General features: G+C 52.0%; 1 protein-coding gene across 2 annotated transcripts; it reads right to left on the bottom strand.

Annotated features, from left to right (window-relative positions):
* Positions 1-241: 241 nt before the first annotated feature.
* On the bottom strand, positions 242-25,967 carry Slc22a18 (solute carrier family 22 member 18). 2 transcript variants are annotated; one of them, XM_051193469.1, is made up of 11 exons: positions 25,796-25,967; positions 24,013-24,265; positions 20,776-20,873; positions 20,322-20,482; positions 19,868-20,000; positions 9,493-9,605; positions 8,561-8,668; positions 6,955-7,055; positions 2,498-2,599; positions 2,139-2,259; positions 242-490 (listed from the first exon to the last, which is right to left on the bottom strand). In XM_051193469.1, the coding sequence occupies exons 2-11, from the start codon at positions 24,106-24,108 to the stop codon at positions 303-305; spliced, it is 1,221 nt and encodes a 406-aa protein (XP_051049426.1). In that variant the 5' UTR covers positions 24,109-24,265; positions 25,796-25,967; the 3' UTR covers positions 242-302. The 2 variants fall into 2 exon arrangements, with proteins under 2 accessions (XP_051049426.1, XP_051049427.1); XM_051193470.1 differs by lacking the exon at positions 25,796-25,967 and adding an exon at positions 24,639-24,718.
* Positions 25,968-26,173: the final 206 nt, after the last annotated feature.

The raw sequence follows: 26,173 nt of genomic DNA, 5'->3' as shown, positions 1-26,173 counted from the left end.
GTGACACTGTGAGCCAGGGGGATGGGGAGCACCCTGTGTCTGGGCTCTTTCCAGAGGACTCCTCTGTGGTTGTGTCAGAAGATTCAAGGGCTGTATTAGTGACCTGGAACTGATTCGGGCAAGTTTGTGCTCCCTAGAGCCTTGGGCCCAACTGCAGTTCATCTTCCAGAAAGCCCTCCAGCTTGGCTCCATCCTTGACCCCTAGGTTCTCTACCCACAGATTTAGGCAAAGCCCAAAGAATTTAGGAGGAAGAGATTTGGAAGTTTATTGCCTGACTGGGTGAGGTCATTGGGCTATATGGTCACTGGGCTTTGCCTTTCTTCTGGGACAACGGCTTCCTCCAGAGGACCAATAGGACAAGCAAATTCACTGCAAGCTGCACCTGGCCAAAGATGGAGACACCATAGCTGCTGTACAACAGGCCGCCCAGGGTGGGTCCTATAGTGCGAGTCAGTGGGTGCACAGAGGCAGCGAGGCCCAGCATGGTCCCTGGAAGAAAGGGAAAAGAGAAGTCAGACCTTGGGCAGGTCTCTGGACAGGCTGCCTGCCTTCTGGTGGTAGCCCAGTCTTTTGCCCATTGTTCATGGATGGCTTGAGACATTTTTCAGAGTACCATCCTCCTCACAGCTGTCCCTCACCTCCCGAAACCCCCAATTAAACACAGTATCCTCCATCCACAGGGTCAGTTTTCTGGTTCCCCTGTGTAGATAGGACTGAGCCTCTTTCCTGCTCTAGAAATTCCCCAGGCAAGGGAGGAGTCTGGGAAAGGGGTCAGAGATCAGGAATAGGCCACACCCTCCAAGACCTGTCAGTGTAGATGTGATCTGCATACGCTGGGCTCCACCCAGGACATCCGGGGTGTTGGCTTTCACACTCTCTCCAAATGGTGACTGAGATGGCCAGTGTGGATTTGGCTAGGAAGGGTCTGGTCCCCTGAGCCATTGTAGGGTTCTAGGGCTGGCTTTCTGGTTGGGTATGGTGTCCCTAGTGCCTCTCATATGGCTCTTCCTCTTCTTGTTTGTTCCTCCACCACCCTCCCATAGATTCAATGGATCTCAGGGGTCAGGGCCAGGGCTACAGGGGCTACCAGTGTCCTGAGTGTGTGAGCCCACAGCTCCATGTTTCTGGCCAGCCATCTTAGTATGGACATGCGTGTGCAGGATCTTGTTCAAGTGACTGCATGTGGAGGACAGCACTCAGTAACACAGTACCCATCCCACCTGCCATCCCCAGGTGGGAGTCACACTCTGCCCCTTTCTGCTCCAGAAGCTGACCACTGACTGAACTTTGCTACTCACTGGCCAGAGCCTTCTGAGACCAGGCTTTTAACTGGGCCAAGACAAGGGCCTGCGAGGCCCCACCCACACTCAGGGCCTCACTGTAGGGAAACTCAGGTGCAGCCTCTCTCACTGCCCACACGTAGCTGGCAGACACTAACTGACATAGGGCAATTACCGCCCCCTCTGTGGGCTCCTGTTCCCAGGCAAACCAGGCTCTGCTCTTTCCAAGCTAAGGGGTGGTGCCACAGGCATGACGTGGCCTTGGTGGCTTGGCTGGCTTCTCCTGGCCAGCCCCACCCCCTCACTTGCCTAGCCTTAACATCCCAGTTCCTCCTTCCAGAGAGAATTCCTAGCCCAGCCCTTTGGAGCTGCTGTCCTGGCAGCATGGAGTGGCCACCTTAGACAGGCTTGGAGGCCAAGTCTGGAAGATTTCCCCCTAGCGATGTGGATTCGAACCCTCCATTCAGGAAGCTTTGAGCACCGTCTTGTCAAGGACTGGGAAGTCTCCCATGCTGTTCTCCTTCCCTGGCCCCTTCACCACTCCAGCCACCAGCTACCTGTCTTCTAAAGCGGCTCTGTAAGCCCTGCAAGGCCCACTTCGTTGTTCCTCTGGCCTCTGCCTCAACAAAGTATCTGGCCTGTCCTCTTTTTAGTGAAATGCTGGCATGGATCAGAGCCCAGCTAGATGCCTCTTCCAGGAAGCCCTTCATCTGTGCCCTGGCCTGCTCAGAGCTCATCAGCAGGGCTAGAAGAGGCAATATTTTTTACCTGGGCTTTTCTTTCTTGTCACCTCCACCTCGTCTGGCCAAGGCCACTGGGAGGAACCCTGGCTGTTGGGGCCCCTATGTACAGCTCACCTGTGTCTGAAGCAGACACAGCCTTGGTCAGCATGCTGTCGGTGACCACGTTGAGGGTACAGAGACTGAATACCAGGCCAGGCATCAGAAAGCAGAAGTGGAGAACATTGGACATCAGCGCCTGGCAGAGCAATGGGCAGGGTTGTGCTGAGCAGAGAGGTTACAAAGCCACATAGCCACCCACCCTGGGCTCCCACCCACAATGCAAGGAGCTCAGGTGGAGAGTAGAGATAGTGCAATGTGGCCTGGGGCAGTCCAGGGACTTGAGCATACACAAATCATGGGTGGAGGATATAGCCTGAGACCTGCTTCACAGGGCAGGTGTGTGTGTGTGTGTGTGTGTGTGTGTGTGCTCTCACCATGCCCAGTCCCACAACAGCAAAGATCAGCACACTGGATCGCAGCAGGACTTCCTCTGGGAAACGGGTGCTCAGTCTCCCAATGACCACGCCTTGGATCACCTAGGAAGGGTGACAAGGAGGAGGGGAAGACAGTCTAGACCAGTGGTTTTCAACATGTGGGTTGTGACCCCTTTGGGTCAAATGACCCTTTCACAGGGGTTGCCTAAGACCATCAGAAAACACAGATGTTTATGTTACAATTCATAACAGTAACAAAATTACAGTTATGATGTAGCAATGAAAACAATTTTATGGTTGGGGGATTACCAAAACATGAGGAACTGTAATTATTATTATGTTATTATTAATTTTGGTTTTTTTAAGTTATGGTTTCTCTGTGTAGCCCTGATTGTCCTGTCCTGGAACTTGCTCTGTAGACCAGGCTGGCCTTGAACTCAGTGATCCACCTGCCTCTGCCTCCCAATTGGTGGGATTAAAGGAATGCTCCACCAGTTTTTGTTTTGCTTTGTTTTTTGTTAAGGAACTGTATTAAAAGGTTGAAGCATTAGGAAGGTTGAGCCACTGGTCTAGTCCACGGCTGCCCTTTTGAAAGGGCTCTGTCAGGAGAATGGTGGCGCACACCTTTAAAGTCAGGAAGATCTCTGTGAGTTTGAGGTCAGCCTGGTCTACAAAATGAGTTCCAGGACAGCCTATTATACAGAGAAACTCTGCCTCAGCACCCCCAGCACCCCCTCTGCCCCCCAAAAAAGAAGGTATTCTAAAAAGACCTTGTAAGCCTCTCTCTGGCCATCAGACTGATGGACCCCCAAGAAGGCATTGGAATTTTCCCAGGAGTCCCACCCTGGGGAAGGAAAAGGCTGAAGCCTGGTGCCAGCCAGAGGGGGAACTTGTCTCCCAGAGAGATCTCACAGAGTTCTGAGAATTTGTCAGACCACCTTGCAGGAGAGACTGGAGCTGACAGTGGTGGTCGGTGATGGGCAGGACCACACCTTGGCCAGGACTGCTTAGCTATGCACAGAGCTGCCCTCTGTTTAAGCCTGAACCTCATGTCCGGACCCTGAGGACAGACTCAGGACTCTCTGGACCTCTTTGTCCCTCTTCCCAGTGTGGCCGCACTGAATGACTGACTCGCCTCTCATTGCTTTTCACTATTACCTGTCCTGAAAATAAGGGCCCCTGGACTGGTGGCTGGTGGCTCCTCTCCATCTGTACTTCTTGAAAGACCTCCCCCTACCCTCACCCCCCCCCCCCCCCCCGCCCAGCAGAGACTGCAACCAGAGTAGACATCTGAGTCACGTGGTTCCTAGAAAGTCACAAGGTCAAAGGTCAATGAATGGCTCCTCTCAACAAAAAGGGAAAGAGAATCCATGCCAGGGATACTCAGGGACACCAGAGACATGACTCAGCAGGCTAGGCAGCCTAGGGTGAGGCTCCCTATCTCGTCTCTCAGATAGGAAGTGCCCGTCTCTACCAGGAAGGAAGTGTGTGAGACCAAAGGCCAGGACTGAGTAGAGTTAAAGCCAGAAGCTGTCGGGCTACTGGGGCCAGCAGTTGTCAGGGTTCATGAGGGTTGGACCTAGGCTTGCAGAGCCCAAACCGGTTCAGCCACAACCCCCACTATGCCTGGCAGAACCTTGTTGCTTCCTCTAGAATAACCCATGTCTTAGGAAAGCAAATCATCTCTAGACTGGTTTTATGGAAGCATTTAATCCTGGCCTCAGCCACTTGGCCCTCCATCCTGACTAACCACCCCAGACTCGACTTCCCCATTAAGTTGAAAATAAGCTTCTAGACGCCATGCAGGCCTCACCGTTATCTGAAAAATAAAAACCAGTGAGGTTAGTCAACCTGCCAAGAAGGTCACTTTCCCTCAGTCTTCCCAATTGTACCCTCTGCCTTCCCACATGCCCACCCACTAAGACCTGTGTTCTCCTTCTCTCCCTTTACAATGTCTCTCCCTCTTATTCAAGATCGTATTTGGTACTCCAGTATCTCTATACTACCCCCACCACAGTGCCCACTGAATGACTAGCAACCTAGAGTAGCTCTGGGTGATGGTCAGGTATCAGGGCTACCATAGGAGTCTCTCTTGAGGGGATTTTAAGAGACATGGTCTGCTGACTCATGCTTTTATTTATTTTTGGCTTTTTGAGACAGGGCTTCTCTGTGTCACAGCTCTGGCTGTCCTGGAACTAGATTTTTAGAATAGGCTGGCCTCAAACTCCCAGAGATTTGCCTGTCTCTGCTTCCAAGTGCTGAGATTACAGGCATGTGCCACCACTGCCCAGATGTGTCTCACACTTTTAATCCCAGCACTTGGAAGGCAGAGGCAGATGGAGCTCTGAGTTCCAGGACAGCCAGGGCTACACAGAGAAATCCTGTCTCAAAAACAAACAAACAAACAAACAAAGAGAGAGAGAAAGAGGGAGAGACATGGTCTGCAATCCTGATGGAGCCATGGCCTGATCCCTGTGTGCCACTCCCCAGTGTCCCAGCATCCCCCCATCCCCCTGGGAACATGCAGGAGCATACAGAGTGGGCAAGACATGGCTTGCACGGGAACTTTCTGCATCTCAGGGACATTTGGTGATCATTCCCCTGTGATGTAGTTGGGACATACCTGGCCCTCAGCTTTATCCTCTGACCAAGGACACAAGTCTACCCACTCCTGGTTAGTCTTAGGGACCAGAGCTCTAACACACCTGGTCTCTTGCCTCCCCTTCTCACTCTCTTCTGAACCAGGTCCTATGTCAGATTCCTCTTTCTAAGCCTCTACAATAATTCCAGATTATTACTTTAACTTGCCTGCCACACACAGCTCCAGGTGACCATAACTGTAGACCCCAGGAGTATCTATCTCCAAGGGTCTGGACTTCAACTGAGTATAGGCTGGTATAGCCTGGCTACAAGCAAATGGCAAGCAGGTTGCTCACTCACTCACTCACTCATTCATTCATTTTTGAGAAAGTATCAGTCTAGACTAAAAATCACTATGTAGTCAAGGATGGCCTTGAACTTCTGGTCCTCCTACCTCTACCCTTGGATGCTGGGATTACAGGGTCACGGGGCATGCACCACAATGCCTGATTTGTGCGTTCTGGGCAAGCATTCTACCAACTGGGCTACATTTCCAGGAAGCTATCCATTTAGAATGAAGCTCTGCTTAGCCATGGGTCAGTATTGTTGGCTTTGTTTATTTCTTTTCTCTCCCCTCACCAAAAAAAAAAAACAAAACAAAACAAAAAAAAAAAAAACCAAAAAACAAAACAAAAAAAAAAAAAAAAAAACAAAAAAAAAAAAAAAAAAAAAAAAAAAAACCAGGGTTTTTCTGTGTAGCTTTTGGAGCTTGTCCTAGAACTCACTCTGTAGACCAGGCTGGCTTGGAACTCAGGCAACTACCTCTGCCTCCTGAGTGCTAGGATTATAGGCCTGTGTCACTACTGCCCAACTCTTCATTTCTTTTATCCCCAACTGGGTGCCCCTCCTTACTGGTGCAGATTAGAGGCTTTCCTTGTCCTTGGTAGGGAGACTGACTGACTAGGGAGTAGGCCAGCTCTGAACCTGGAAGCTTAGGGAGCAGATGGCTCAGAGGTTCCAGGAACACCACCAAGTGTGCAGAATGATCTGGACCCCTTCTCTGCTAGTCTCAGAAGAGCCACTCCTGTGTACTAGCTGACAGGCAGTCATACTGGGCCACAGTAGTGCATCACCACCTGTCTCTGCCACCAAGGGTCTGGTCAAAGGCCAGTGGGAACCAGGGAGGGGGTAGCTGATTTTGACCATGCTGGCCTTGGGCTTAGAGCCATGGGGCCCTGAGGGGCTATCTGAGAGGCTACTACATCCCCTACCTCAAACTGGTCCAAGGGCACCCCTGACCCCCAAGGGAACCTCTGACTCCCTGTAAGGACAGCATACTTGATGACTATGCCTTGCTCTTAAGGAGATCCCAGAGTGCCCAGGGTCTTTCTCATGACACCCCTAGCCAATCCATGGGACATGCATCATGGTTAATGTCACTTGACTAAGAAAGGAAATGAAGTCTGAAAACTTACTATTACACAGCTAGGGAGGACAGACAGAGCCCTACACAACATGCCCATCTCTTGTGTCTCCAGTCCCTCCCAGGCCTGTCTGCTGCCCAGCATTGACCCTGTTCGCTGCTGCATCATAGGATGGGAAGTCAAATGCTGAGTGTGTTTCCATGTTTCCTCTCTCTCTCTCTCTCTCTCTCTCTCTCTCTCTCTCTCTGTGTGTGTGTGTGTGTGTGTGTGTGTGCATGCGTGAGCACGCACGTGCCTCCCAGGACATTCCCTCACTCAAGACAGGCCCCCCAGATGGGAGAGGAGGGAGCCAGGATGACCACTCAGTCAATCTGGGGGCAGGTCTCCCAGAGACTAATGCTGGGAAACTCAGTCCTCCCCGCCCACAGCAGTTTCTGCTCATGTCCCACTCACCATCTGGAGGACCCCGAAGAAGGACATGAGGTAGCCAGCCTGTGCAGCCTCTAGCTGGAAGAAGTCCATGGAGATGATGGAGAACATGACCAAGAAGAGCCCTGGGCAGATGAGCAGACAGCTATGGTGTCAGGCCCACTGTAGCACACACCTCCCTCCTGTGTCCAAGCAGGGGCCTTGCTTGCCCAGGGAGGGACATTTAGCACCATCTGGGATTCTGTAGAAGTTGACCCCCTGGGGCGCTGCTGTTAAGTAGTCCCTGTGAGCTACAAGGTGCCAGGATGGAAGCCCAGGGAATCATGGGAACCCTCAGAGGTCCCTGTCACTTAGGTGTGTATGGGGGGTCCAGGTTCCAGCCATTGTAGCTGAAACATCCAGCCTGGAAGGGTGGGCCTGGTGGTCCCAGCTGGCAGGTGGGGCGGCTTCTTTGTGGCCCCTACCATCTCTGCCAGAGGCCTCAGTCTGGGGTTGCACACTGCAAGCTTCTGGGTCAGGAAAGAGCTGAACCCTTGGGGTCCTAGTACCTCTGAGCCCACTGCAGGGTCAGTGGTAGGGCCCTTGCCTGGCTTTTGTGAGGCTCTGGGTTCTCTTCCCAGTACCACAAACAAAACACCCAGACTGCAGTGGTCTGTGAGTGACAGGGTCACTCTGGGACATTCAAAGCTGGGCAGACTGGGCAAGGGGTCATCTGTGCCTTCACCAGATGGCCAGAGCAAGAGGCTCCAGAACCTGCCTGCCTGTCAGGCCTATATGGTACTTCTGAAAGCCAGGTCTGGGTGGCAAGACATAAAGGTTAGCAAGAATCTGTGGGCTGGACCTCCCGGAGTACAATTGAAGTGAGGGAGGAGCGACAATATGAACAAAGGAGCCAAGACCATGATGGGGAAACCTGCCGAACCAGATGACTAGAGCTAGTGAGAGATCTTTGGCTCTCCACACTGTCTACTGGGGAACTGGCATAGGACTGAACTAGGACCCCTGAATACAGGTGACAATGGTGTGGCTTGGGTGGAATATAAGGGCACTGGCAGTGGGTTCAAGATCTAAGTGTACTGCATAAACTGACTTTGAGGAGCCCATTTTCTATGGAGAGATAGATACCTTGCTCAGCCTAGACATGGGTGGGGGTAATAGACATGGGGGGGGTCTTGATCCTGCCTCAAGGAGGTGATAGGATAGCCTTAGTTGACATCCTAGGGGAGGCCCTACCCTCTCTGAAGAGCAGATGGGAGGTGGGATGGGGAGAAGGAGGGAACAGCAGGAGGAGAGAAGAGAGGGGGAAGCTAGGATCGGAACATAAAAATAAATAAATAAATAAACAAACAAACAAATAAATAAATAAATAAGAATCTGTGGGCTGCCTGCCAGGCCCTATGGTGGTGACCCCCAAGAGGAAGCAGAGCACGGCAGGGAGGACACTGACCCCTTCTCCTCCCTCTGGGCTAGCACACAATCTGAATCTGTACCCACAGTATGTGCTGGGAACCCCACAGGTATAAGGACTCACGGGCAGAGCAAAGCATCACCTAGACCTGGGTCCCCAGGGCTTGGGTTCTCAGCTACCCCAGATTCTGAACACCAGTGGATGTGGGACAGTGAGACTCACCTAAAGGTAAGCCAGAGATGACCTTGACCAGGAATACCGGCAGCACACTAGGCAGCAGCAGCAGGCGGGTGATGGCCTTCAGGTCAAACACACTGGCCTTGGTTCCACCTGGCCACCAGGGACATCAGTCAAAATCACTGGTTGTGGGGTTTTGGCTGCCAGCTTTGACCCCCAGGCGAAGAGCTGACTATTTTCTCAGCAGCCCCCTCCCACAGCCTCTGGGGAGATTTGGGCCACTCATCACACTTTGGCTAACCTAAGGACCCCTGCGTCCCAGGCAGGGCAGGGGAAGGTAGGTGTTCAAGAGAAGATGCACCTGGCATCAAGTAGTTCTGCTAGAACATTCCTAGATCCTCAACCTTCTTGACAAGTCAGTTGTTCCCAGCCCAGTCAGAGAGGCATGCATTGACACCCAGGACACTCTTAGTCACCTATGCCTAGATTTCTCCCGGGACCCTGTTCTTACTTCTTGTATCACAGCTTGCAGTTCCAAGAAGTCTCCCAGGTTAGTGTCCATCTCAGTCACTGGGCAGAGGCACAGGGGCACCCTTCTGAAGAGCCAGCCTGGCCCATATTTGCCACCAGCTCAGTGGGATCACCCACTGAGTCAGTAACCTCATATGCTCTGGACATTCAGCATCTCAGAGACTAGCAGCTACCTCCAAACCCCTGAGTGTCCCCTGAGTATTTCCTGGCTTTTCTAGACTTGCTTTGTAGGGCCTCCCTGCTCAGGGCCTTGGCTTGCCTGACTCCCAGAACTGTGCCCGGATTGACCTACAAGGAATCAGCAGCAAGAGGTAGACTTAGTTTCCTCTATGTGACCCCTGAACCCCTTGGCTGGAAGGTCTTCCCATTCTCAGCAGAGGCATAGGGTGCTGGCTTCTGGGACAGAGTGATACCCACTGGCCTAGTTGTAGGCAGGTAGAGCTTACCCTGATGGGCTGACTGGACACCGGCCTCCTTGGTGGTAGCAGGGACACAGGTAAAGCTGAGGACAGCTCCTAGGAGTGTGACCACAAGAGCCACGATGGCAGGACACTGGATCCTGGGGGCACAGCCTAGGGTCAGATGGTTCCTGTTGCAGGGATACACTCTAGAGCCACCCCCACCTGGCCTTATCCTTTTGGCCCCATTAAAACCTCACTTGCTGCCAGGCAGTGGTGGCACACACTTTTAATCCCAGCACTTGAGAGGCAGGTGGATCTCTGTGAGTTTGAGGCCAGCCTGGTTTACAGAGTGAGTTCCAGGACAGGCTCCAAAGCTACAAAGAGAAACCCTATCTGGAACACCACCCCCCACCCGCCAAAAAAAAAAAAAAAAAAAAAAAAAAACCAACCCTCACCTGCTCAGGTGCTCAGTCCCAGATACTCATCCCTTAAAGTAACTTTATCAGATGGCAGCTGCTCCAACAAGCAGGCCCTGAAGCACCTGGGAGGTGAGGGGTGGGATGGGGGTAGGGCAGTATGTGAGTCTAGAGGGTTGTAGTGCTGGGGTAGGATGGCCTTGCTCGTGGTACAATTGGTTCCCAGGTTCCCCAGGGTCAGTCAGGTTTGTGGGTGTCCCTGAGGATAGCTTTAAAGACCTGAGACCAGGTACAAGGTCCCCTTGCCAGTGAGGACAGGCTGGTACTAAGTGGTCTCTAAGAAATCACCTTACTTCCTCCAAAAGACCCTTCACCACTCCCTAGGGGGCAAGACCTGCCAGGGCTGGGGAGTTTGGGTTCTGTGTCTCAGGTCCCCCATGCATGATTATGTAGGAAACCCTCCTGCCTGCCAGAGACTTGCTGAGTCATGGAACAGCCTAACACTTCCAGTATAGTATAGTCTTTCCCTCTGGGAAATACAGACACCTGGGGACTGGTCTTTCAGATCCTATAGTCTCCTCTGGTGCCCAGTCCAACACTTGCTCTGAGTAGGGAATTTCTCAGAGCTAGCTGAGAACCCCAGGCTGGAATAACCTTCCCTCTACAGATTTGAGAACTCCTACATACTCAGCATGGGTTCATCCCCCTAGCTGGTACCTGGTCTCAGCAGGGGACTCTCTACCATGTGCTTAGAATCTGGACCCCATGGGCAGATAGACCTAGCCTGGATCTTGCATTGAAGCTTCCGCAGGGAAATGTGATCGGATGTTCACATGGACTGTCAAGGTGCTGCCTCCAGCAGCATCCTATACCTGCCCTGTTCTGGTTCCTGGACAGACATGAGTGAGAGTCAGGGTCTTGGGAGAACCCCCAAGCTGACAAACAAGACCAGTTCAAGCAGCCTGTACTGCTCCACATCACAGCCACAGGGGTGTGTACATGTGTACAGGCACACACAGACATACTCACGGATACAGAATATTTCTCTCATACAGAGGGACAACATATACAAACACATAAGCATATACAGGTACCTTGCTAGAACTCTGATGTACACCTGCAGGCAGGAGGTACCAAGGAAACAAGTAGGACCACTAATAGAGATCAGACCTCAACAGCTTTACTCAGTGTGGGGCCGGGCACACCTCTCTTGCTATTGCCCTATCCTCCAGGGCAATTGGGCATCTAGTTCTGACTGCTATAGTTCCCTCAATGGACACCATTCCTAGCCAATATCAGAGAACATAATACTGGACTCCAGAATGAGGCCTCTTCAGGCCTCAAGGGACTGGCAGGAAATGGTGTGTGATATAAGGAAGACTACTACCCTTTCCAGTGGCTGGCTTCCGAGGCTTTTCTTTTGGCTTCTGGTCTTAACATTACCTCGTGAGTCCTGGCCAGGTGGGAACAAAGTCTTCTTTTCTCATTAGATGTTCCAGAAGTACTCAGGAGCTGAGGTGGCCTCACATAATGCTATTTTCACAAACTGGTGATAAGTGAGGGTAGGTGGTAAGGTGCTAGGATCCTGTCTGTCTTCTGAGTGGTGATCAGCAAGTCAAAGGCCAGTACTGCCCTGGGAATGCAGGTCCTGGGGCTGGGATACTCTGTAGGCCCAGGAGAACCTGAGGCCACAGTCTCCCAGACTCTGAATAGGCTGTTGCCTGTGAAAGCCAGGGTGTCACTCACTTCCAACTCAGAACTCCACAAAAACAAAACACTGAAAGGAAAGTGGGCAAGAGGGAAAGCCAGTGTTGGGGATAGGGATGTGTAGCTCAGTGCTAATATTCTTCCTAGTGTGTGGAAGGCCCTGGGTTCAATCCCCAGTACTGGGGGATGGGGAGTGAAATTCTGGGCCAGTGAGACAGTTCAGAGAATAAAGGTGCCAGCTGACCTGAGTTAAAGCCCCAGAACCCTGCATATTGTCCTCTGATCTCTACACCACCGTGCGTGCTGTGCGTGCTCCCTCCTACCAACACACACACACACACACACACACACACACACACACACACACACACACACACACTACAAAATATTAGGGGACTGGAGAGGTGGCTCAGCACCTCTCCAATCCCCTTACTGCTCTTTCCGAGGACCCGGGTTTAATTCCGAGCACCCATAGCTGGTAGCTCACAACTTCCTGAAACTCCAGCTCCAAGAGACATGGCACCTTTCTCAGACTTCTCTGGCCTCACACTCACACATGGCACCCCTACACAAATAAAAATAAATAACTGCCAGGTGGTGGTGGAGCACACCTTCGGTCCCAGCACTGGGGAGGCAGAGGCAGCGGCAGAGGCAGATGGATCTCTGAGTTCCAGGCCAGCCTGGTCTACTGAGTGAGTTCTAGGACAGCCAAGGATAAACCTGTCTTGAAAAAGCAAACAAACAGACAAACAAACAAACAAACAAAACTTTAAAAAATAATATTTATGTTTTTCTTTTTAGTAAGGGTCTCACTCTGTAGCCATGGCTGGTGTGATACTTGCTATGCAGAGCCAGTTGGCCTCAGGCTCACAGGGATACACCTGCTTCTGCCTTTCACCTGCTTTAAGATTTTGGGACAAGCACTGCCTTGCCTGGCTAAAATTAAGTCTTTAAAAAAATTATCTTAAAAAAAAAGTAAAAGTGCAGGACAGCCAACCCCTAGGGCTTTCAAACTTATGGGATATTGTGACATTCCCTCCAGGCCTTCTGGTTATCAGACCCCAGCATGTAATCCAAGAAGCTCCCCTCAGGGTCCCGCCTCTGTGACTTGCACAGGTGCAAGGGCAACCTGGAGAGGCTCTCAGAGTGTCACACAACTTGTATCAAATTTTGTACTTTTTCTTTTCTTTCTTTTAGAAAATGATTAATTTATTTTTATTTCACATGCATTGTTATTTTGCCTGCCCGCATGCCTGTGGAGGGTAACTCCAGTTCCAGAGGATCCTCTGGAACTGGAGTTATAGACAGTTGTGAGCTGAGCTGCCATGTGGGTGCTAAGAAGTGAATCTAGGTTCTCTTCTTTCTTTCTTTCTTTCTTTCTTTCTTTCTTTCTTTCTTTCCTTCCTTCCTTCCTTCCTTCCTTCCTTCCTTCCTTCCTTCCTTCCTTCCTTCCTTTTCCCTTCCTTCCTTGCTTTTCTTTTGAGACACAGTCTCACTATGTAGCTCTAGCTGTCCTAGAACTCACAGACATCTGCCTGTTTCTGCTTCCTGAATGTTGGGATTAAAGGCATTTGCCAGCCTGGTCTGGCATGGTGGTGTAGAGGCAGAGGCAGGTGGATCTCTGTGAGTTCAAGGACAGCCTGGTCTGCAAAATCAATCTAAAGACAGCTAATGCTATGAAGTGAGCCCTGTCTCAAAAACAACAAACTCCACCCTCCCCCCCCCCCCAAAAAAAAAGAAAAAAAAAAAGCAGGTGACGACAACAAAGTCATGCACCACCACCCCTGGTATATTTTATTTATATTTTTTCTTTTCTTTTTTTTTTAGGTTGAGCCAAGACTTCAAGGATTTCAGCTCAGCCTCTCACTGCCTCTCCCCACCTTTTTTTCATCCATTGGATAAGTGGAAACTGGATAGGATAGGTGGGCATATGGACCTTTCAGAGATGAGTCCTCCATAGACATTGTTCCTGTCTTCCCTAGCTACCTGACTATATTTCCTCAGTTATAAATGAGGGCTGGGTCACAGCCTTGTCTGTCTCCTCACCACTATGCCTCTGCTGTCCTGGAGCCTGGCTACCCACATCCTATCTGCCAGCTTCCAGGAGGCTTCTGACACTGCAGCTATAGTTCAGCAAACAATGGCCACTACTCAATTCCAGGGCCTGTCTGTAACGCCAAGGGTGGTGATGGCCCTCTGCCTGGCCTAGACTCTGCCCAACCCTATCTGGGCTCCTGCTGTGTTCCAGAATGACAATTCCTTCCTCGCCACTTTGGACCCCTGCCCAGTATCTTCAAAGCTCTGAGAGGGGCTGTAGAGCCAAGGTCCTTGATGCTAAGAGCTAACATGCACATGTGGCTTAAAGCCCCCAGTCTCACATTCTCTTGGAAGACTGTGTGCATATGATACCTTTCACAAGAGGCAAGGACAGGGACTCCAGAGCACCATTTGAACACCCAGCCTGGGGCTCAGTCAGAAACCAGCTGCACTACCTGCCCTGTAATATGCCCAATATGCAAGCCCCATGGCTAAGACGAATCTGAAAACAAAAATCCTGCAGGTGGGGTGCTCCTATAACTCCCAAACAAATACTGAATCCCTTCAACCTAGTGCTTCCTAGCCTGGAGCTCCCTCCAAGCTCTCTTCCCGCCTCTCCATTGTGACACAGGTCTCGAACCAAATGACCAGTTTCTTCTTGCCTGGAGCCTTTGAGGTCTTGAGGGGTGAAGAACACCCCTCACCCTCCCTGGCTTTGAGAAGCCCACGCTCTAAGGCCTTGGGGACCAGATAAGATTTGCAACCAATGTGTGCTATGTCCTAGGTATGACTCTGAGCAGGGGTCACAGGGGCCACTTGGTATCCAGGAGGGTTTGCAGGTGGCCACTGTTATCTCGGGGGAACCTGACCCCCAGGGTTTGTGGCTGGATACTTCCTAGTTCAGCTCTGAAAGGCCTCCCAGACTTGGTGGCGTCTGTTCAAATTCCTGCTCTTCGTGGATGATTGAGAATTCCAGACCCCTAGGCTACAGGTCCAGCTGGACCAACAACATGCTGGATGGCCATAGTTGAGCCATCCCTCACTGGGATGGGTGAAGGAAGCCACAGTTTGCTGTGGTCCTGGGTCTCTTTTCCTGGCTTTGTTACTGATTGCTCAGTAGCTCCGTCTTCCCTGGACATCCTGGTCTGATCCCTGTGGGATCTGCAAGCTTGGATCTGAAGAGATGGTACAGTCCAGGCTAGTTACCACCTCAGCTTTTGCTTATAGCAGTGGTTCTCAACCCCTTTGGGTGCCGAAGGGTCCTGCCACAGGGGTAACATATCAAATACCCTGTGATCAGATACTCACATTATGACTCAGAACAGTAGCAAAATTAATTACAAAGTAGAAGCAAAATAATTTTATGGTTAGGGGGTCACCATAACACGAGGTCACAGCATTAGGAAGGTTGAGAACCACTGGCTAACAAGGACAGCCAGCAGCCTGCCTTGTTTGCCGGTCACTGTTTCATGCCCCAGATCTTGACCACTGAGGTCACTTCCTCAGCCCTTAGGACTGAACTTAGATATCTCATGTTGCCTTAAACCCCGCATGTTTCCTAGAGTCTCTTAATACTCACTAGAAGCCTGATGGCTCCACCTTCAAAACAATGAAGACCTGACCTCTTGGGTAGTCCTCACCCTTCTCTGGGCCTGGTATTTCTCAACCACCCAGGGCACTCACTGCCTGTCTGCTTCCAAAGGGCCAGTATCCCAACAGCAGGGACTTTACTATCTGGCCACTGGAGGCTCCATAGGTCTTATACTCACTGTCCCTGAGACAATGTGAAGGTGGTACCCTCACTACTTCAAAATGCCCTTTTGGCTTTTGGACCTTGCCCCCCTCTTCCTGGCTCTGGCCACTCCCACCTTTTGAATCTTTCCAGGTAACTACAGTATCTTGTCTATAGGACTGTACCTCCATTGACAGGCCCCTCAGCTCACAAATGCTGCTGCCCACCCACAGGCAGGGTTCTTCTCTGGATGAGCCTTTGGATGTGCTCAGACTAAAGGGTGAACCAGGTCCAAGGGCCAGTGGCTCAGGACCCTCCCCAAGTCCAACCCCAGGCTGTAAGATGCTGGGGTTCAGGGTGATAAGTCACAGGACCATCCCAACTGCTGATGTGTGTGTAGTGGCTCTGAGCTCAGGGCCCTTCTTGGGCAGCTCAGTCTCCTGGGTCTGAGCACTAGACTGGCCCAAACCAGTTACACCAGTGCCCGCTCCTGCAGGCCCCAGTGCCAAGTCCACTTCCTCCTCCCACCTGTTGCCCAGGCTTCAGAGATGAGCATGGTTAGGGGAACAAGCTCCCAGGAGACAGGAGACAGAGAGACCCCTATGTGGACTTGACTTCCATCAAGGAGGGCGAGAGTAAAGTTTGGGTGGCTCTTGCCTGCAGCAAGGTCAGGTGCAGACTAGATTTGTCATGCTGGTGGGATTTGGGGTGTAGGGAGAATGTTCAGGTTGCCCGTTGGGGAGGAACCCTTCCCCATGGGACACGTGGATCCTAGCGCTCTATGGGAATGAGAGGTGACTGCAAATGGGTTAAATACCCAAGCCTCCATGCCCTCACAAATGCATAGGGGACAATCACACTCACAGCTGTATGAATCCTGGAGGTCTACCTGACTATGGATGTGGCTAGTCACATCTGGTGGGACAAAGACAGACTCCTCAGCTATCAGGAAGCTGAGAGAATATCCTGGAAGGTGTGGCAGAGGAGAAGGCCATCTTGGGGGCTGCTGGGAGGGAAAAGGGAGGGAGTGGTGTCTTCTGATTTAGCCACTGGAGTGCAGAAGTGCAGGTGAGGATAAAGGGGCTATGCAAGGGGCTGGATGGGACAGCCTGCTGGTGGAAACTGTGTGGCAGTAACTGTACACCAGCAGTGTTGCTCAGTGCCCAAGGGCTAGGTCACCCCTTCAGCACTGGTGAGCTTGGAGAACCCATGAACCCACATCACAGGTGAGGAAACCTGTAGAAGCAAGGGATGTACCCCTACCCCTGGAAGCAGGAGGGTGGCCTTGGGTGTCTCCCTGACAATTGCCTTTCCTTGGGTGCCTGCATCCTGAAAAAGGCTCACCTAGGCTGTTTCTTCTCCCATGAACAGCTACAGTCTGCTTTTGCTGACCCCTCTGTCCTCTCCTCCTTTCCTGTGGTCAATCCATGGAGAAGCCATGGGCTTCTTGCTGGGCTTGAGTTAACTTGCTATTGTAGCTCAGGTCCCTGTCCTCTGCAAGCCACACAGTCCTCAGGTCCTAAACTTGAAAGGTCAGGAGCATCCAGGGCACCCTGGAGGATGTAGCAATTACTATCCTCCACTGGCAGAGATGCTCAGCTGCACATTTGCTCCACAGTCCTTTGGCTCAACAGTTCCCACGGGACCTTCATGTTGCTCAGACCCCCTAGGGAGAGCCTGGTTCGGACTGCATATTGGTGTTTGGTCTTGAGTTTATATTTCCCTCCCACCCACAGGTAGAAATAACCAAGAACCTGTTTTCTGTCCTGACTCCAATGGCCATCTCTGGCCCAGGCACTGTCCTTACTCACTTGGATGGTGCTGAGCCCTCCACCCTCATCTCCTTGCACATACTAATCCCCACTTCTCAGCTCCATAGCTTGACTCTTCCCCTTCCTTGGCCCCTGCAGCCACTTGGCCTTCTTACATCCCTGGACACCATGCTCTGTGCACATTCTGTTTACTTGCCTCCTTCCTGTCTAGCATCCGGTTTCTACTTAAAATCCTGATGCTTACCTATTCATCCCTTCGCCTTCATCCTGGTTTCTTTCTTTCCATATCTCACATAGTTCAATCATCACTATTATTATTGTTTTTTTTTTAATAGACAGGGTTTCTCTGTGTAGTCCTGACTGTTCTGGAGCTCACTCTGTGACCAGGTTGGCCTCAAAACCAGAGATCCATCTGGCTTTGCCTCCCAAACGGTGGGATTAAAGGCATGTGCCACCACCATCCAGCTTCAATCCAACTTTATAACGACTGTGGGAAATGTACTGTCTTTTTTATCAACCAGTTAAATAAGACAAAAATTCATTAAAAAGTATAAAATATCACTGAGGGTGGTGGCATACGCCTTTAATCCCAGCACTCGGGAGGCAGAGGCAGGCGGATCTCTGTGAGTTCAAGACCAGCCTGGTTTACAAGAGCTAGTTCTAGGACAGCCTCCAGACAGAAAAATCCTGTCTTGAAAAACCAAATTTCTCTCTCTCTATCTCTCTCTCTCTCTACACACACACACACACACACAAACACACACACACACACACACACACACACACACACACAGAGAGAGAGAGAGAGAGAGAGAGAGAGAGATTTGGATGTGGTGGTGCATGCCTTTAATCCCAGCACTGATTTGGGAGGCAGAGGCAGACAAATTTCTGTGAGGCTGAAGCCTGGTCTACATAGCAAGTTCTATCAAGTTTCAGGCCAGCCAGGGCTGCATAGTGAGACCCTATTTTAGAAAGAAAGGAAGAAAGGAAGGAAGGAAGAAAGAAAGAAAGAAAGAAAGAAAGAAAGAAAGGGTAAAGAAAAATGGATCGGCTCTGTTGAAAGGCAAATACCTCCAGGGTCATCAGTTCTTGAAATCAAAACAGGTGCTCAAGGTCAGGAACTGTGCTCAAAACTGCTCTGCTTATCGGCTTCACATTGGCCTATCTTATGCACATTAGACCATGCTCTGATCACTGGGGTGTATTAGGAGTAGAAACCTAACTGAACCCCCACTGATTTGCTTGCCCTCTCCTGCAGAAATGAAACTTTTTGCCTTGCTGGCCATTTTCTTTGCTTAGGTGCTTGTTTTCTTAGGACTCCAGACCCATTTCTAACACATCCTAGAGACTTGGACTGCCTTATTCCCGATTGCACCTCAGAAAGTAGAACCCTAGGGGCACTTATTAGATGTCCAATTCACACTCGTGAGCAGACAAGTTCAGGCTTTCATTCACATGTTAAAAGGACATTCAGGGCCATGTCAATGAGCCCTGTCATGTGTCCCTGGAGACCTTCCTGACAAGCTAAATCTGTCTCTACTGCAGAGGACAGACGGGAGCCTACCACAGAGTATCCCAGAATCATGCTGTAATGGGGCCATAGTGTCCATACTTGGAATTCTGAGCTCAGCCATCCATCATCCAGATGCCTCTACTGTCATTGGGTAGGTCTGAGGAAATTTGGGGGAGCCTAGATTATAGGCTCTCAGGAGGGCCTGGCTTGAGGAGGAAGTCAGACCCTGAGAACCTAGGACTGGCATTGTTTATCCAAGATGAAAGAGTCTGGTTGTGACAGACTTGTCCCTCAAATAATACCTCTTAAAGCACAAGGGTTTAGGCACTAGAAAGGCTCTGTCCCGGAGACAGCCTACAGAGAATTGTGTGGATCTTGAGGACACAGGCTCCTCTGAGAAGGACAACATACCCCCTTCTGGATGAGCCACCTGTCCCAGCACCACAGCTGACTTCATGAGTTTTTGATCTGAATGAAGGCAGCTATAGGATGACCCTTAGGATTTTGCTCAGATGGTTTCAGGAAGTTTGGGGCAAGGAGCAAGGGAACATGCTAAGTCCAAGGTGAGGCTTTTCTCCCAAGAGGCCCTCACCTGCTTAAAGATAGCTGGGATTTGTCCCAACTGCAGGGGACAGACAGTGGAGCCTACCCCAGATCATCCTAGAACCATGTACTGGGGAGGTTTTTCCAGGCAGAAAAAGCTGAGTCCCCAGGACAGGGCCAGGTGAAGAGCTCCAGGCTAGGGAGCTGGGTACTAGGTAGAAGGCTAACTCAGCTGATCTCCTCAAGTCTGCAAGCCACTGTCAGAACTTTTAGGGATGAGGAAAAAGGCACACCAGGTGGGCAGCACACCGTCCCTCTTCCTCAAAGGGATTCCGACCATAGCCCCCCTCCCTAGAGTACAGCCACCTCTAGAAACAGCTTGAGTGGGATTGGCTGTAGTAAGAATGAATGTCAGGAGTCCCAGTCTACACATAAATGTCAGGCTTCTTCCTCCTGCCCAGGACAGACGTTTCCAATGCCGCACTTTTGCGCCTTTGGCCGTAATATTGGCGCCCCCTGGTGGCGAAGCCACCAAAATGGTTCCCCCCCCCCATCCTGCAGGTTGGTCCCCAAATGCTTGGCATTTAGGCGGGGAAACCAAGTCTCAGAGAGGTACTCCTGCTGGGTCGATGGTCTGAGGGTGAGCGGCCTGCCCAGTGCCTTCCCGGCTCCCCACCCGGGTCCTCGCCAGGCCACTTACCCGTACGTGGTGCTAAGGGTCCCGCCAAGCAGGGAGCCTAAGATGATTCCGACGCCGAAGCAGAGACCCAGTCGACCCAGGGCCGCAGGCCGTTCTGCGGGAGCTGTCAGATCTGTGATGACCATCTGGGCAGCTGCGGGTCAGAGGGGGCTGAGTTGGACCCGACCCTTCACCATGGAGCGCCCACCCATGGGTTCAGGCCAAGCTCTTCCAACTAGGCCTCGCAGCCCCTCCACCCAGACTGTATCCCCCATAGCCCCTCCACAGCGCCCTCCACCCAGGCCATGCCTCTACAAACCTCTCCATTCTATCTGGCCTGCCCCAGACCAAGCACCATCTCTCCATTGGAGGCCACCGCTCTTATCACTTGCCACCTGCCCCCTACCTGAAGCCACACCCTCATCTATCCCCTCTACCCGCTTCCAGCCAGGCCTACCCACGGGTCGGTCTCTACCTGGAAGAGTGTGCATGAGTGCTGTGGGTAGGCGTGAGGCAAAAAGCAGGAAGACACCAGGCAGGGATGGGATACAGGAGGCCACCAGGAGCAGGTACAGGGCCGAGGCTGCCACGAAGGAGAGCGAGAGTGCTGCCTGTGCCCCGCATTGGTCTGCGAACCTGGGGTAGCAGGGCGAGTCAGTCCCCGGCAGGCAGGGCCCTTCCCTCGTGCCCGCTTGGGGCTGCTGAGAGGCTGGTGAAGGGACACCCAGGGTGTGTGTGGGTATATGGGCTTCTACCTAGGAAGTTGCCTACAGGCCCACCAGCTGGAGTTTGGGCTATCACAATGTGGCACCAAGGATGCTTGGAAGCAGACCAGCCCTCTCCTGCTCCCACTGAACAGGGATGCTGGGAACCAAATTCTGAGTGGTGGTCATGGGTCTTGTGGGTTCTACATCCCTCACACACCATACCTGCCAAACACAGGCCCACCCAGCAGCTGAAGCACTCCAAAGGTTGTCTGAAGGTAGCCAAAGGCAACAGAATCTAGGCCCAGTGTCCGAGACAGATACTGAAATACAAGAAGGATCTGTAGTTAGGCCACCTCAGACAGGTAGGGGTGGGAGGGAGCAGAGGGCAGTGTCATGGGAGAGGAGGCCTTCCCTGGGGACCCTCTTCCTCCTCTGTCAGGTGGACCTTGTAGGAGTCCCTAGCCAAAGACTTCTGGCCCACCCCATCTGCAGGACACACTTCAAGTGGGCCACTCAATATTTTGTCTTCAAAGCTCTATAACATTGTCCTGGCCAGCAAGCAACTGCCCCCAGTTCCCTTAATAACCTCTGAGGTGTGGCCCATTGTTCAGAAAGACAGTCTGCTCTGTGAGTTCCCTCTTGGGGGCTGACTCTCTGACAGAGGGGAGGTGGCAGTGTCCCTATAGAGGACCCAAGCAGTCCTGGGTGGGACCCCAGGATCTTATCCTGTACACTTCAGCTGCTGTCATCCTCTAGGCCTCTGCCTCGTCCCTCCTCCCTTCCTGGTCCACCTGTCTTATTTGATTTTCCAGCCCTATAGGCATCTGTCCCAAGGATAACACTCCTTAAGCTCCCCTCTGCTCTCTTGAGGCTTCCCTGGAGGGCCCGTTCCAACAATGGAACTCTTTCTAGTGCCTTCTCCTCCAGTCCTCACAGCCTTGGGTCCTGGGCCAGGTGCTCCAGGGCTCCCCCACCTGGCCCGAAGCAGTTGCTTTTCTCCCTCCTCCCTCTAGCAGTCAGCCCAGGGAATCCCCAGCAGGCCACCTCTTATTGGGACCTGCCTCAGTGGCTTGTGCTCCAGATTGTCCTGAATCTCATATCTCATCAGTAGTCTCCACCAGCCTCCTTTCACACTTGGGGAGCCTGCTGGAACCACCTCCACCATGAGGATCCCCATACCTCTGTCCCACTGCCTGCATGCCCGCCTCTACCCTGTCCCATGTCTAACATCACCTCTAGCATAGCATGGCTAGAACTAGATACCTGTCCTCCTCAATACGGACTGGGTCCTTGACTGTTGTTCCTTTGATTTGATTTGTTAGTTTTATTTTATGTGTATGGCTGTTTCTGCCTGTGTATAGTCTGTGCATCATGTACCTGTAGTGCCCACAGAGGGCATCATATCCCCTGGAACTACAGTTACAGGTGGTTGTGAGCCTCCGTGTGGGTCCTTTGGAAGAGCAGTCAGTGAGTGCTCTTAGCCATGGACACCTCTAATATTGCTTCTTCATTTCAGGCAGCATCTCTGTCCTCCCAGGATTGGGTCCAAGGTCCCAGTGTCATTCCTGGACTCCTTTCTCTCACCCTCACATGCAAGCTATCTATTAGCAATAGATCTGCCTCCTTTTCGCCTCTCCACAGTTCTGCCTTACCATTCTGGAATCTCTTCAGCACCTGATGGATGTGGCTCTGGGACCTCAAAGCCTCTTCTCTAGCGGCAGGCTCAGCGCCACCCTAGGGCCTTTGCACTGGCAATGCATCTCTGGCTGCCTTCACCCCTTTGTTGTTGTTTTGTTTTGTTTTTTGTTTTTTGTTTTTTTTGAGACAGGGTTTCTCTATGGCTTTGGAGCTTGTCCTGGAACTTGGTCTATAGACCAGGCTGGCCTGGAACTCACAGAGAGCCTCTGCCTCCTGAGTGCTGGGATTAAAGGCATGTGCCACCAACCCCCAGCCACCCCTTTGTTCTTATGTTGCCTTCTTAGCCAAATTTTCTGACTCCAAATCAGCCACGTGCCCTCAGACTCTCGGTGCTCTCACCCTTTCTCACTCCCAACCATTTCTTCTTTCACTGCGCGGTGAAACATTGTCAGTCACCAGCCCTGAGGGCCAGCTGACTGGTCCTTTGTGCTTTGCTGTGTCATAGTCCAGTGTCTGCTCACAGGGATAGGCTGGCCAATCCCAGACTCTCTCTGGGAGCCATTGCAGGTCTCTGTAGGTTGTTCTAAGGCTGAAATATATTCTCCTCCCTGTGCCAACCCTCCTTTTATGAGGAGAAAGGCAAGGCTTCCGAACAGGCTTCTGAATTTCAGGATGAAGCTTGAGGTGGGGACCCTGGCTATCTGTGAGCCAGCAGAGCTCAATTTAGCAGGGGTAACAGAGGGTGGGGGCCCGAGATGGAAGTGTCTACCACTCCCAGAATGATCACAAAGGCCAGGGCTGCCTCTAACCCAGATCACCAGCTGCAGGCAGGGCCAGCTCTGCTCCAGGAAGCAGAGGAGTGGAGGAGGGCCAGGGAAACCAGGATTCACTTCTTGGCCATATCTAACTCTGTTCTCTGAACCTTGGACTTTTGGGTATAATGTGAGCAGGGTTCTGGCTTCAATCAAAATTCCTGTGTGCCTAGGCATCTCAGTTCTGCATAGCCTGGCCTGCTGACCATACTGAGGGCCAGGCCCAAGTACTGAGTGGCACCCACACCTAGCACAGAGCCAGCTTCAACTCAATGTTCCAGCCAGCCTGGCCTTAAGAATCTCTAAGGGAGCATTGAAAGATGGTCTGTGGCCAATGTCATGACTCCACCCAGGCTGGGCAGAAAAAGGAGATGGATAGTTCACCTCTGAGTTCTCCCAGATGGCTGCTGCCCATACACCATGGAACCCTGTGGGCCAGCTCCGTACAGGTTTGTTGAGTGACTAACCAATAGTGAAAAGGTGGGAATAAACCAAAGGTTGTAGGCAGACACCTTGTAGCCAATGGAGACTATTCTGCCCCACCATGCCCCGATTCAGATAGATTCAGAAAGGCTGTGGGATCAAGTCTCTATCCTCATATTTTGGTGGGTAGGAAAGAAACCAATGGGATGGGTAATGTGGAATAGGGCATAAAGTGTGGACACAAGAAAACAGAGGGGATGCCTAGCAGGATGAAGGGATGAACAGACACAAAGGTCAGACAAGACTGGGATTGCATACAGCCCTTTGGGACAGGAGCTGAACGGTGTTGGACATAGGTACCTAGGGGAAGAACAGGGACAGGGGCAGCAAGTGAGGGTGTTACAGGGGGAAGGTACTGCAGAGAGGGCATCTCACAGGCTGGGGTGTCAATGGGTTCAGTTCCTAGGATCCTTAACTAATTCAGCAGGAGGGGTCCAACAGCATAAAGCCCCACTTTGCTCCCTGCCATTGGCCACCAGGAAGGTGGAGCGGGGCCTCGGGTGTAGGGTGTGTGGGTGTTACTCACTGGTAAAATAGAGAATTGCATGAAGAGACAAGTTAACTCCGAGGCAGTCAGCACGTATGTGAGTATGATAATCCCTTGCCGGCGTAGAGCACCCATGCTGCCAGGGAGCTGGCCAGATATCTGGGCAGGTGGGATCTGGAACCCTGGAGGGACTTCAGCCAGAGCAGAGTAAGCCTTGCAGCAGGCAAGGGGCAAAAGTCCTGTTGATTCTGGCTGGGTGCTGACTCACCAGGTTGGAAGGGGTGGCCTGTGCCTGCAGGAGAGGAAGAGGAGAGCGGTGGACTGCAGAGCTCACCAGGGTTCTCCGGTAACCCTGATCTTCAAGAATGGGTCAGGTACCCTCCCCATCTGCCAGCTCCTGGTCTAGGGCATGGCCTCCATCAAAGAGGAGGCAGGGACATCCCATACTTCAGGGGCACCCTCATCTGTAAAGGGCATCTGTCCTCCACAGGAAGACCCCATGTCTTCTTTCTAGAGGGAAATGCATGCAGGTGTGATTTCCAGCTGTTGCTTTTGGTGGGCATGGGGCCGTCTTGGCCCCAAGGAACCTTCCTTCTTCTGGGACTTGTCTGCAGCTCCAGGGTCTTCTGGAGTTGCAGTGCAGTAGGGACTGGGGGACAGCTCACCTCTTCAGATTCCACCCTTGCAGGGCAGCTCAGCCTCACTTACAATGGGGTGCTTTCCTCCCTCCTAACCTCTTCCACGGGTGGAAACCGGACTTTACGGCCAAGTTGAGCCCCTTTCAAAATTTTGCCTAACACCACCATTAGGGACCCAGGACAGCCTTCACCCGAGAATGGCCCTGATACCTGGTATCTTGGGCTCTGGAAGCTCAACAGGTGACCTCGGGTACCTATCTTCGCCAGGAGAGCGTGGGCTGCGTTCCTGGTGGGTGAGCCCTCCCAGGTGTTTCCTGACACCGGCCCTTTCACAGTAACCCGGGAAGGTCCTGCCCCCCACAGCCTGGGTCCTCCCACTTCTCCAGGCCTGGCCGGTTCTTCTGGCAGCTCACTCCACCCACTCAGGGTTCAGGGCTAGCGGGCAAAGCAGCCTCTGAACAGTCATTGGCCAAGTCAGACACGCCTCCCTAGGCCCCGCCCCACTTCCCGCCCCAGAGGGCTTGAGCGGTTCCAATTGCTGTGCTTCTGTCCTGCCCTGGATCCTATCCTGGTCGGAAGGAGGCTGTAACTCTGACCGCTCAAGCACCACAGGGTGTCCATTTCAGGTTGGGGAGGGAAGACGAGGAGAAGGAGGACGAAGAGAGGAAGAAGGAGGGAGGCTGGCCCTGGGATCCAGATCCAGGAAAAAAGGGAAAGCAGAAGCCTGGGGAGGCGCAGAGATACCACACTTATCTGGGCAACTTTTGAGCACCGGATCTCTCTCCACAGACCAGGAGGTTTCTGGAACCTACAAATGCCTCCTTTCCCCCATGTCACTTTGCCTGCCCTGTCCCTATACTCCTGGAGAGACAGAGATGTCTGATACATAGTACTTTGGCCCTGACGGCGCCGCGAGGGAACCCTGGGAAGGCACGGTTCTGATCTAGTTTGATCCAAGCCCATTATTATACATGCGCATTCCTCTCTAGATAGGTTGATCATTGCTAGGAAACCAGATGCTCCTTCAACCTTTCAACCTTGAAGTCGAGTAGGGGTACAGACCTCAGCGACAAAATCAGCATCTCCTTTGCTGTGTGATCACTCAGCTTAGCAGATCAGAAACGGGAGGATTGTGACAGCGTGGGGCAAATATGGACGCCTAGGGAAGCTCAGTGAGAACATACCTCAAAACAGGCAGGTCTGTGGGAGTCCGAACCGACCGATCAGATCCAGGGCTCTGTTTCCAGGTGTGTGCAGTATATTTGGGGTAGATTCCAGTGCAAGATATAGGATGGAAGATGTGTTGGAAGTGTGGATCCCAGATCCTCTACCAAGAGGCTGCAGAAACCCACCACAGCTCTCTGAGGGTTAGAGGAGAAGACCCAGTCAGCCAAGGCTTCCAGGAAGGATGAGAGGATGGCTGATATGAAAGGAGAGGACTTGGGGATCAGGAAAAGGGAGGAATAGGTCCTGTCAGATCAGCCCCCTGATTAGGTTAATTCTTCCCCAATGGACATGTAACATTTTTTTGATTCTAGAGTCCTTGGGACAGAGCTTAGTGA

Source organism: Phodopus roborovskii, unplaced genomic scaffold, assembly GCF_943737965.1.
Source record: "Phodopus roborovskii unplaced genomic scaffold, PHOROB, whole genome shotgun sequence".
NCBI classification, from domain to species: domain Eukaryota; kingdom Metazoa; phylum Chordata; class Mammalia; order Rodentia; family Cricetidae; genus Phodopus; species Phodopus roborovskii.
This window is presented reverse-complemented; position numbering and strand designations above follow the sequence as displayed.

Bases quoted from the DNA above. Each gene is read 5' to 3' on its own strand.
- Slc22a18 (XM_051193469.1), bottom strand. From the start codon at position 24,108: ATGGGTGCTCTACGCCGGCAAGGGATTATCATACTCACATACGTGCTG. The intron at 8,669-9,492 runs GTAAGCTCTACC...CCTGGTGGCCAG, and splicing joins TGTCCAGTCAGCCCATCAGG to GTGGAACCAAGGCCAGTGTG. The intron at 2,260-2,497 runs GTGAGAGCACAC...TTGCTCTGCCAG, and splicing joins CTGTTGTGGGACTGGGCATG to GCGCTGATGTCCAATGTTCT.